Below are 12,745 nucleotides of genomic sequence, written 5' to 3'. Positions count from 1 at the left end.
CTCTTAAATAAAAGAAATGAACTGGCACTAGCGGTGTGTGCCGGAAGGCTGTTCCAATCTGGAATAGTGTTGGGGAAAAATGAAAACTAAACATCTGTGTACTCTAAAAACATATGTATAAATCGAACAAGCTAAGTGTCATTGATACAGTAGCTAGACTACTACGTATTTCTGTCGTTAAATTCTTACTTACCATGAGGAATATACGCCTGAATTTATAGAACTTGTAAGTAAGTATTTACGAAGTTAAAATTTTCATGGCGATTGTCAGTTGAATAAAAGCCATTCAAGTGCCAAAATTATAATCCAATCGGAATTCAAGTAGATGGTATTTTAGCCAATCAAAACAAGGATAGATGACATTGATATGTCATCTTGACGTCATACTAAAGCTGGTACAGTGTTTTTGTTTGAGCGATTGGTTTTGGGGAAAAAGCGAACAAACGAGCATTATAAAAGCACAACAATAAATAAAAAAATGTCATATTCAAAATGCAAATCATCGTCAAAAACTCACCTTGGCAGTGTTTTTTTTGTTGCACAAGTGAATGATTTTTTATATCAATCCAAGGCCTTTTCCTCTCAGGATCTCCTTACATAGATATAGATGTGAATGAATATAGAATGGTAGTGTAGAGCCTCTCCTCTTAGTCTTCTTTTAAGCTGCTGCTGCCACGGGCGGGAATTTACATCGGCTCGTACTTCAGACAAATGTTTCCTCAAAACCTTCAGCCCATTTGAATCTGCTTATTTTCTCATTAAATACTATTTTCAAGCTGCCTTTCTTCTGTGAACATACGAACTTTGCAGCACAAAGCGAGGCGGTAAAAAACACACAACAGCGTAAGATCGAGTGGGGCCTGGGAGTTGCACGATTGACTGGATGGATGGATTGTGACAAACAGGGTACCCGCGCGATGACCACCAAAACCAAGTCGCATAGCTATACCATATTTCTATACCTATGGAGCTCCGCAGGCCACGCTGGCTCCGCTATAAATTTCCCCATACTGTACATTTCTAACTACTGACAGTAGCCTTGGACTGCCTGTGTTCTAACTGCCTTTTTGTTGTGAGTAGATCTGATGCATTAGTAGAAGGGTAGAGTATTCTGATTATCTTTGTGTTGTCAGTAGAATTGATACAGCAATGTGAAGGGAGCAGTACAGTGGACATCTTCAACCCCTTCAAGAACCAGGAATATGATGGGGAGAGTGGTATATGGGAAGACGAGGACTATAGAGTATTTTATGAGAACCTCAAAGACTTGAAAGCCTCTTTACCTGGGGTAAGTGTTCTGAATGATCAGGAAATATATCCTTTTCTAACATTAGTCCGCTTTTTCCTGAGAAATGAACTCAGGATTTGGTGGTTATTTATGTAAGGCTTGCAGTTATCTGAATGTGACCTTTATCCCTTTAGTTTAGAGGCCTTTCTTTTCATATGCCGTTCCAAATTGAAATGCATGCAAATGAAAATGAGACAATCAATTCTGTTCATTTGCATGTATTTGCATTTGGAAGGGTGGACAGAAAGAAGAACGTCCAAACTATACCTTAGTTGTTGTTGTTGTTGTTGTTTATTTCCCCAAGACAATCAGATAATTATACAATATAGACACCTTACATTATCAAAGTTGCCTATTGTATGAGAGAGGAGGTATCATTTGGGGTTGCAAGTCTGAAGTAGTTTGGTACTGAGATTCCCATTTAATCGATTTTAGATTCTGTATAAAGAAGACCCAAGGACTGGCAGCAGTGAAAGCTTGGACAGTGTAGATGAAAAGGTCACAGATAAAGACTCTAGCATAGGTACAGCACACTTTAATAAGAAACGTTTTTAAAAGGGTGCCAATCTGATGCTGCAGTAAAACAAGCGTTTTGTACAATAGATGGAATTGTGATTGATCTTTTTAAATGGTATAAAAACTCCATGTTTCATATTGTTCACAGGAGCAACTACAATTAAACACACTTCCCTCTCAATTGTCTAAATAAATTTTCATTTCAGGTAACCAAGTGGAACTGCTGGATGATGCTGATGAGGAGTTGAACATTGAGGAGGATTTTGCTGACAGTGACAAAGAGGCAGAAGATAGTATGTTGGAAAAGCTCACCTTTCCCCCTTCTCTCTAACAGGGCATGGCATCACTATGCTATTTCAACTAACAATCACACCCCTGCCTTGAATAAGGACCACATTTAAAAGAGCATCACCGATTTTGCATATAAAGCTTTGTTTTTCTATCTTTTTATATTTATTTTCTGTTATTGTGTGCAGGACCCCTGGCATGGCTGATTTTTTAATTTTTTAGATGGGTAAAAACAAGCTTGAGGCTTAAAACGTATTGCACCTATAAGTGAGCTTATAGTGAAGATAGTAAGCCTTGAATTAATGATAATAATTGTTAAGGATGGAAAAAAGTGCTGTATCACTGTATTAAGAATTCGATTATGAAGAGGATTCCACTACTGGTGCGACCTAAAAGATGGATTACCATATAATCGAGATTTGGTGTGTAGGTCTAAGCTATATTTTGTTATTTCTTTACAGGCGCAGATGAATCTAGTGAGAGTGCAAGTGTGGTTACAAGTGGTGCCGCTGCCATGGAAGCCTTGATTGCAAAGCTGCCAACATGTGTCAACAAAGACATGATCGATGAGGTATTTTAGAAATTTTGTAACTGAGTGTTGGTTCTAAAGGTTTTGGAAAAGTAAACAGATATAACAGATTTATAATTTTTGGCTACAGTGCCTTTTTGTGTGCTTAAAGTTGTTCTTTTTTTACTTTGATATAGGTTGCCATGGATTTTATGCTGTCGTGCAACAATAAGAAAAATCGGAAGAAGCTCACACGAGCTGTACTTACAGTTCAGAGGACAAGGTATATATACTTTTTATCAAATGTCAGCAGTATTCAAACACACTTTGACAAGAGTAACAAAATGATCTTTATTTACAATAAAAAACCTGCCCTTGATTTTTAGGTTGGATCTCCTGCCCATGTATAGCAGACTGATCGCCACGCTTGATCAGTGTGTTTCTGATATCTCTCCTGAGGTTGTGAAAGCTCTCAAAGGAGAGTTTAGATTCCATGTAAGTTGCTTCAACAGATTCTTTCTTTCAAGAATAAGCTCATCAGTCGTTGGCATTTGTTTTACAAATGCCTATATAAATATACTGGTAGTAGGAGTAAGAAAAGGAAATCGTTTATTCCCCATATCATAAGAAGAAAGTTACTCAACAAACTCTGTGCTTCAAGTCATTGGAAATGTTATTATACTAAGGTGCGAAAGAAAGACCAGATTAACTTGGAGTCCAAGATCAAGTCAGTGAGGTTCATCGGTTAGTATGTCACTTTAGACAAATTCCACAAAAATATTATCTGGTTAATCTCATCATAATACTTTTTAACTTTCTCAGGTGAGCTTACCAAATTCCAGATTTTCCCCAAGGGAGATGCACTACATTGCCTGAAGGTAAATGACATTGTATCGATTTTCACTTTTTTGTTGTTGTTTTTGTTGTAATATGGGTGGCTCCGTTATAATTTTAAGCTCTAACTTCTCAGCTAATGTTCGTCAAACAAAGGTATAGTAAGCAGTTCCTAGCCAAGATCAATAAAACTCACTGAGGATTCAGATGAATTATTTAGTTTTCCTCTCCCCAACTGCAAATTATGACATAGTTGTTTCAAACGTCATTGTATGGCTAGTATTTTTACAATTTCCTCTGGCCAAGATGGTGTTTAAAACCATTATGGTATAGTATGGTGTAGCTTTGATTTCCTTTTGGTTGTGTAGATGCTCCTTGAAGATTTCAGCCATCATAACATTGAAATGGCATGCAACCTGCTGGAGGTGTGTGGACGGTTCCTCTATCGCTCACCTGACTCCCACATCAGGACAAAGAACTTATTAGTAAGTTACCTAACATAGTACAATGTTTTAACATACTTTTTACTAAATTTTTGGATGTCTATAGTTTAATCAAAAGGTTATGGAGTTTTCCTATATATTGGATAACGGTTTCAAATTTCTTTGAAGTGATTCGAACTGGCAATTCAAGGTGAACTGACCCCCTGTATTGATCTTGTTATTGCCTTTTCTTTGGTCACAGGAGGTGATGATGAGGAAGAAAGCTGTGCAAAACCTAGATGGCCGCCAGCTGACCATGGTAGACAATGCCTTCTACTACTGTAACCCACCAGAGAGACAAAAGGTAAGGAGCCAATGCCTTCTACTACTGTAACCCACCAGAGAGACAAAAGGTAAGAAGCCAATGCCTTCTACTACTGTAACCCACCAGAGACAAAAGGTAAGGAGCCAATGCCTTCTACTACTGTAACCCACCAGAGAGACAAAAGGTAAGGAACCAATGCCTTCTACTACTGTAACCCACCAGAGAGACAAAAGGTAAGGAGCCAATGCCTTCTACTACTGTAACCCACCAGAGAGACAAAAGGTAAGGAGCCAATGCCTTCTACTACTGTAAGAGACAAAAGGTAAGGAGCCAATGCCTCCTACTACTGTAACCCACCAGAGACAAAAGGTAAGAAGCCAATGCCTTCTACTACTGTAACCCACCAGAGAGACAAAAGGTAAGGAGCCAATGCCTTCTACTACTGTAAGAGACAAAAGGTAAGAAGCCAATGTCTTCTACTACTGTAACCCACCAGAGAGACAAAAGGTAAGGAGCCAATGCCTTCTACTACTGTAACCCACCAGAGAGACAAAAGGTAAGGAGCCAATGCCTTCTACTACTGTAACCCACCAGAGAAACAAAAGGTAAGGAGCCAATGCCTTCTACTACTGTAACCCACCAGAGAGACAAAAGGTAAGGAGCCAATGCCTTCTACTACTGTAACCCACCAGAGAGACAAAAGGTAAGGAGCCAATGCCTTCTACTACTGTAACCCACCAGAGAGACAAAAGGTAAGGAGCCAATGCCTTCTACTACTGTAACCCACCAGAGAGACAAAAGGTAAGAAGCCAATGCCTTCTACTACTGTAACCCACCAGAGACAAAAGGTAAGGAGCCAATGCCTTCTACTACTGTAACCCACCAGGGAGACAAAAGGTAAGGAGCCAATGCCTTCTACTACTGTAACCCACCAGAGACAAAAGGTAAGGAGCCAATGCCTTCTACTACTGTAACCCACCAGAGAGACAAAAGGTAAGGAGCCAATGCCTTCTACTACTGTAACCCACCAGAGACAAAAGGTAAGGAGCCAATGCCTTCTACTACTGTAACCCACCAGAGACAAAAGGTAAGGAGCCAATGCCTTCTACTACTGTAACCCACCAGACGGACAAAAGGTAAGGAGCCAATGCCTTCTACTACTGTAACCCACCAGAAACAAAAGGTAAGGAGCCAATGCCTTCTACTACTGTAACCCACCAGAGAGACAAAAGGTAAGGAGCCAATGCCTTCTACTACTGTAACCCACCAGACGGACAAAAGGGGCAATCTGCCCTGATTGTCCCAACTCACAATACTGCCACCTAACAGTTGTGGTAGATACCGAGTAAGTGATATCGCAGTAATTATTTGCCTCTGTGGTTTGTCTACAAGTAACTGAGTGCGTGTTAATTGTGCCATGAGGAGTGTAGTTGTAAATTTCTCATTAACACAAATTCGATACTACTCATCTTATGCACCTGTTTACAGATGATGCAGAAGGTTCGTCCCCCCATGCACCAGTACATCCGTAAGCTGCTCTATAAGGACCTCTCTAAGACCACTACCGAGCGGGTGAGCCATCAACACAACCTTGGACACTATTACCTTCACTATACACTACCTTGGCATACATCTTAACACAACCTGGACACGCATCTTAACTCAAGCTTGGCACGCATCTTAACTCAACCTTGACACGCATCTTAACTCAACCTTGACACGCATCTTAACTCAACCTTGACACGCATCTTAACTCAACCTTGACACGCATCTTAACTCAAGCTTGACATACATCTTAACACAACCTTGACACGCATCTTAACTCAACCTTGACACGCATCCTAACTCAACCTGGACACGCATCTTAACTCAAGCTTGGCACGCATCTTAACACAAGCTTGGCACGCATCTTAACACAACCTTGACACGCATCTTAACTCAACCTTGACACGCATCTTAACTCAACCTTGACACGCATCTTAACTCAACCTGGACACGCATCTTAACTCAACCTTGACACGCATCTTAACACAACCTTGACACGTATCTTAACTCAAGCTTGACACGCATCTTAAAACAACCTGGACACGCATCTTAACACAACCTTGACACGCATCTTAACACAACCTTGACACGCATCTTAACTCAAGCTTGACACGCATCTTAACACAATCTAGGACACTATTACCTTCTCCATACACAACCTGGACATACATCTTAACACAACCTGGATATTCATCTTAACACAACCTAGATAGGCCTCTTAACACAACCTGGTCATACATCTTACCAACCTTGACATACATCTTAACACAACCTGGACACGCATCTTCACTCAACCTTGACACACATCTTAACACAACCTTGACACGCATCTTAACTCAACCTTGACACGCATCTTAACACAACCTTGACACGCATCTTAACACATCCTTGACACGCATCTTAACACATCCTTGACACGCATCTTAACACATCCTTGACACGCATCTTCACTCAACCTTGACACACATCTTAACACAACCTTGACACGCATCTTAACTCAACCTTGACACGCATCTTAACTCAACCTTGAAACGCATCTTAACACAACCTTGACACGCATCTTAACACAACCTGGACACGCATCTTAACACAACCTTGACACGCATCTTAACTCAAGCTTGAAACGCATCTTAACACAACCTTGACACGCATCTTAACACAACCTTGACACGCATCTTAACACATCCTTGACACGCATCTTAACACATCCTTGACACGCATCTTAACACATCCTTGACACGCATCTTAACACATCCTTGACACGCATCTTAACACAACCTGGATATTCATCTTAACACAACCTGGACATACATCTTAACACAACCTGGACATACATCTTAACACAACCTTGACACGCATCTTAACACAACCTGGACATACATCTTAACACAACCTAGATAGGCCTCTTAACACAACCTGGTCTTACATCTTACCAACCTTGACATACATCTTAACACAACCTGGACATACATCTTAACACAACCTGGACATACATCTTAACACAACCTAGATAGGCCTCTTAACACAACCGCATTTTAAATTCAACCTCGACACGCATCTTAACTCAACCTTGACACGCATCTTAGCACAACCTGGACAGGCCAAGTACGCAGGCTTTTACCTACACAACCTACCTACACAACCTTCGACACTATTACCTTCACCATACACAACCTTGACATACATCTTACTCAACCTTGACACTCATCTTAACACAACCTTGACACGCCAAGTAAGGCTTTTACCGACCTTTATTGGCGTGTTTCGCAGGCTTTTATCTACACAACCTTGGACACTGTTACATTTATCGTGCACAACGTTGGCATACATCTTCATTTGCCTGCAGTTTTACTAGAAATTTGACTCATTTTTCTTTAGGTTTTGCGTCAAATACGAAAACTTCCATGGGATAATACTGAGGTATGAGATCATATTCCCATATGAATAACAAACGTTAGATTTTATGGGAAATTGCGGTTAATCCTTGATCTGGAGACATTGTTATCTGCTATAACGGGTATTTTTGGATATTTACCCAGGTAAAGTATGGGCCAAGACTCACTATCGTTAGTGTGAGTTCTCTTAATCATTCTTTGAACAGTCCCCAGGTATAATATATTGCTGCGTCTGTTCCACAGATTGCTCTGTACGCCATAAAATGCTTCATCAGGATCTGGAATGTCAAGTATAACAGCATACACTGCGCAGCCAACTTGCTGTCCGGACTATCAGCATATCACGTGAGTAACACGTTTCGTAGCACGTGAGTACGCATTGTCACATAATAGGGCAAAAGAAGGAACGGGAGCATCGCATCTAGTTGTTCGTGAGTGACACTTGCACTTCTGTTACAGTCTGTCAGTTTTAACATACATCTCCTGGGCATCTTGCTTGTTCGACCGGTCCCTAACTTAACGTCAGCTTTTCACGTGTGTAACACGTACCATATTACTTTAGTAACTTGCATGTCATGTAACTGATAAAAAAGCGAAGCTTTTTGCAGAAGTGGAAAGATATCAAACTGATATCGTCTGTCTTTAGGAGGAGCTGGCTTTGTTCATCGTGGATGGTGTTTTGGAGGAGATACGACTCGGAATGGAGGTAAATGCAGTAGAACACCCACTAACTTAATGCACGTGACCGCACATGTGACACCTTATAGCAGCCTTGACTTACTATTGTCTTCGACTGCAGGTAAACCACCCTAAGCTGAACCAGCGGCGCGTGTGTTGCGTCAGGTACCTGGGCGAACTGTACAACTACCGGCTTGTGGAGTCCCGTGTCATCTTCAACACGCTCTACTCTTTCCTGACCTTTGGCAACCCTGATGACGGTATAATAGTATACTACTGTAATTTCCTGATACCTAGATAACCCGCGATTCATGTTTAATCGAATTGATTTTTCTTTCCCTCAAAGTAGTTTTTGTCATCTTTTTACCTCGACGACTCAAGCTGTTTTGGGGGTTTTCCCTGTAGGTTCGAGTAATCGGAATAGCACAGTAGTATAGTGGGTACTGGATTACCCTCGATAATAACACTTCGCGAAAGCTTTACAAGCCAGACAACTCCCCTCCCCAATAAAAATACGCGCTTTTCCCAAACCATAGAAAGATTTTGGAAATCTATAAGGTCGCGCTACCACGATTTCGTGTGTATCAAAATTATTTACTGTATGATGCGTCAAAGAGTAGGGAATTACATGTTGAAATTCATTTTTTTTTTTGTAAAAACTGTATTCAACTTATCCCGCGATCACACTGTGAAAATTCTAGACTCTCATGTCGGATTTTATTTGAAAATTTGCACGATCAAACGTGTATAAAAATTGAAACCCATCTCTCCATTTGCCACCTGTTTATTTGAAAGCTGCTCACATGGTATTGCGTTACCACAGGAAGCTCATCTGAACTAGACCCGCCTCAGCACCTGTTTCGTATCCGTCTGATATGCACCCTACTCGACACGTGTGGCCAGTACTTTGACCACGGCAACTACAGGAAAAAGCTCGACTGCTTTCTCGTCTACTTCCAGGTAAATCGAGGGTCTGCTTTCGATAGTAGACAATCAATATGGACTGTTATTAAGACTGTTGATCTGATCGTGAGGTTTAGATTCGTAGGCTAAATAAATCTGCTAATTACCTAATTTAACACATGTATACAATACAATACAGGGAAAGTTGCATATTTGAAAAATGGTGAGAGTTTTTTAATAAAAAAAAAATCATTACACAAATAAGCATTGTCACCCAACTTTGAAAACCAACAACGTATATGCGAACGCCGACTTGTGCCGTATTTTGCACCATAGATAAGGAGCAACCCTAAACTTATCATCTCAAATGATATGGTTATTTACATTATTTACAGCGGTTTTCCAACCCTTTGAATGCAAAACTGGGTTCTGTTTTAGATGTTGGTGCTTAAAGTTAATTCCTTTGTGAACGCTTCAGGACTTTCCAATTCATGTATGTTATGTGTGTAATGTGTTTGAGTTTTTATTTTTGTGCAGCTTTACATAAACCGTAAAAAGTCCAGCCCAGAGTGGAACGAGAGCCGACCGTTTCCGAGGGACGTGGATTATATGATAGCAGACACGCTTGAGATACTGCGCCCCAAGCTGACTGTATGTTCTACACTGCAAGAAGCCCAGGAACAAGTGGAACAATTAGAGCGTGACCAAAAGCAACAGATAGGTAAGTTACGTAGCTATCTCGCGCAACACGCACCACATTTAGACAATATACAAAAAGGCTTAGTGACAGGCGGAACAACTAGAGCGTGACCAAAAGAATCAGGCACCGGTTGCACAAAGCCTGGATAAGTCCTATCCTCTGCATAAATCCGTATGTAGCGGATGAAACTTTGGTTGCCCAAAGACGGAATAAAATAGAAGTCAATATAATAAATATCCACCAAATAAATGTTAAGAGAAAGCATTATGCCGTCTTGTTTTATCAGTTACTATCAGAATTGAGACGATTTCCGTTTACAGTAAGATTTCAAAGTATAATACATATACAAAGTATAATGACATACATTTGATACAAATGTGATAAATCTTGTGGGTTTGTTAGGTAAAGTCCTGCCTACCACCGACCTAACCACAGAGCAGACAGCTCGTCCAGCCTCCTTGCCCGTGTCAGTGCCAGGTGTTGCCATGGCAGCCACCATGACGCTAGCAGACTCGCCCAGCTCCTCCCATGGCTCGCCCCACACGTCCATTACAGGCTCACCATGCCCGTCCCCTATGCCGCGTGACGACTACGAGCCGAGCGAGTCTGGGGAGAGTGAGCAGGATGACAGTGAGGTCCTGGATGTTGATGACGAGTATGAGATGATTGACATGGAAATGGATGATGACGAGACTGCTATGCACAGGGTAACGCGTGGCCGCTTCTTGATGAAGTACCTGTATATAAATCCATCGACGTATATTAAACTCTAACATGTAGGCACCTCACTTATATCCCCGCCGAGGGAATAAGGGAATTAAACTGTGCTATTGTGATTTAGGTGAAAATGTTGAGCCCTCCCAAGAAAGTAGAACCAACTGCCGAAGACCAGGAATTCCAGCAGATGTTTGAGAGATTGATGGTTGACGACCTGCACTCGCGACGCGGCGAAAGCCTAAAGGTCAGCACTGCAAATATACATGTGTACCCTTTAAATAAGCTACATTTTCAGACAGTACATAGGCGATTTTGCGTGTCGCAGCAACAAACCTAACAGAACTGCAAGATCGTGCTCACACTGGACTTTGTGGATGTCTTCTCTCTTCTCTCCAGGTACCCAGCCTCGATGTTGCCGTGCCCATGCACCTTAAAGGTCAAGTTCGAAAGGCGGAAGGGGCAGTTGACGAGAAGATGAACTTTGTGCTTATGCTGCGCAAAGGAAACAAGCAGCAGTACCGTGACCTCGAGATCCCAATCTCGTCCGACCTTGCGGCTAACATGCGTGAAAAGCAGGTCGCCGAGCAGGCTGAACAGCAAGAGCTCAAACGGCTCGTGCTGGACCACAACCAGAGGCAAGAGGAAGAAATCTACAATGGTGAGTAGTGACGTGGAAGAGATATTACATTGTTTCATTATTATGACGTTTTATTGTCTTTTCGCCGTGTGATCCACAGCCGAGGTCTTGTCACAACAGCGGACGGGTGGCGATTATGGGCGTGGTCCGTACTCACGCACCAAGCCCAGGCGCCCCTACACTGGTACGCTAGACCCTAATGCGGTCTTCTCCAATCTCACACGGTAAGTACAACAACAGACTGTCCAACTGTTTCCAAACATAACCATTGTCTTACAAAGAGTAGACTCGTTAAACCACGTTAGTGTAAAAATGTGAACCTATTATGCAGATAGAAGTTCATTTTACGTGCTGTAAAAAGTTCATCTTACGTGCTGATTTCGAAACAGTCTTAATCCCATTTTCGGGCGTCTTTCTACTGTGAATATCAGCCTAACTAAGCCCTTAATTCACAGGAGACGTTAACAGTGAAGTGTACCTCGACAAACCACTGGCTAAAAGAGGTCGCTCAGGCGCGTTAGGTCTCCCGTGTCTTATCACGTGATCTTCACCCATCCCGTGTTGCAGGCTGGGATGGAGGGTCTGAGTAGTGGCGAGTAACACCGCGGGGCAAACCGCATGACGTCTCGAAGAATTAAGCAGCGTGTGTTATGTTTGCTGCTGGTATGTTATGGTTTGAGAGAAATCTCCTTCGGGAGAATTGGTCTAGTCAATTCAAAGGTAGTTTTGACCGTTTATACAAAGGTATATACAAGGTATACGGCTTTGTGACTTATGTGTTTAGTGTTTCAACCTGGGTAGCATGATTTGCCGTCTTTAAGTTTTTTTTAGTTATCAACTACCGAAGCACAGGCTCGCAGAATGTTTCTGTAACTAGCACTTGATATTTTACTCTCGAGGGATCCCTGTGGCCTAGGCGCCTTCCTCTTCCCAGATCCTAGCTTATTTTAAAAAAAGCACAGGTATCTCAGCTGATAGGTAGCTTTGTAGGGCTAGGACGAGCGTTATTAAAGAAAGCAAGTTGTGGTAAAAAGCAAGTTTTGGTAAATAAGACGCATGTCACTGGCTCAATTGTAACCCATGGTTGCCAAGTAATAAAAATACCAGCAAGTGAAACCCAGTTGTATCCAAAGCAGTGAATCCCCGTGAACCCACAGGGAGAAATAGCATGGCACATCTAACGTGTCTTTTAACGATTTGTCCTTAGCATTCGCGAAAACAGAGGATACGAACGTTTTCGTGTATAAAAACGCTACAAGGCTTCCACACGGTATTCAACATTGCAATATATATAGATATAGATTAAGAGATAAACTTGGGTATTATGAGATCCATCTTAGTTACACGCTGGTGACCAGGAGAAAAGCAGTGTCGTACGATATAGAAAGGTGTTTTATGGATATTTTTCAGCTTTACCTTTTTACAGTTTCATGCTCACCACTTTGTTTTTCACTTTTAAATTAAATAAACTGTTGCTGCAAATCCCTGA

General features: G+C 41.5%; 1 protein-coding gene across 1 annotated transcript in view; it reads left to right on the top strand.

Annotated features, from left to right (window-relative positions):
* The window catches only part of LOC5519120 (regulator of nonsense transcripts 2), a 19,654-nt gene extending 6,909 nt beyond the window's left edge, over nt 1-12,745 (top strand). Inside the window, exons 12-33 of the mRNA XM_032363815.2 lie at nt 1,137-1,288; nt 1,724-1,811; nt 2,011-2,097; nt 2,554-2,663; nt 2,798-2,883; nt 2,987-3,095; nt 3,287-3,344; nt 3,423-3,478; nt 3,803-3,919; nt 4,119-4,220; nt 5,670-5,753; nt 7,605-7,646; nt 7,865-7,966; nt 8,268-8,327; nt 8,421-8,559; nt 9,123-9,259; nt 9,740-9,923; nt 10,305-10,609; nt 10,744-10,863; nt 11,016-11,277; nt 11,357-11,480; nt 11,712-12,745. Coding sequence (XP_032219706.2) covers nt 1,137-1,288; nt 1,724-1,811; nt 2,011-2,097; nt 2,554-2,663; nt 2,798-2,883; nt 2,987-3,095; nt 3,287-3,344; nt 3,423-3,478; nt 3,803-3,919; nt 4,119-4,220; nt 5,670-5,753; nt 7,605-7,646; nt 7,865-7,966; nt 8,268-8,327; nt 8,421-8,559; nt 9,123-9,259; nt 9,740-9,923; nt 10,305-10,609; nt 10,744-10,863; nt 11,016-11,277; nt 11,357-11,480; nt 11,712-11,721 — 2,534 coding nt within the window. The 3' untranslated portion in view covers nt 11,722-12,745. The remainder of the gene's footprint in view (nt 1-1,136; nt 1,289-1,723; nt 1,812-2,010; nt 2,098-2,553; nt 2,664-2,797; nt 2,884-2,986; nt 3,096-3,286; nt 3,345-3,422; nt 3,479-3,802; nt 3,920-4,118; nt 4,221-5,669; nt 5,754-7,604; nt 7,647-7,864; nt 7,967-8,267; nt 8,328-8,420; nt 8,560-9,122; nt 9,260-9,739; nt 9,924-10,304; nt 10,610-10,743; nt 10,864-11,015; nt 11,278-11,356; nt 11,481-11,711) is intronic.

Source organism: Nematostella vectensis, chromosome 1 (assembly GCF_932526225.1).
Source record: "Nematostella vectensis chromosome 1, jaNemVect1.1, whole genome shotgun sequence".
Taxonomy (NCBI): Eukaryota; Metazoa; Cnidaria; class Anthozoa; order Actiniaria; family Edwardsiidae; genus Nematostella; species Nematostella vectensis.
Note: the sequence above shows the minus strand (reverse complement) of the source record. Positions and strands in the feature narration are given on the sequence as shown.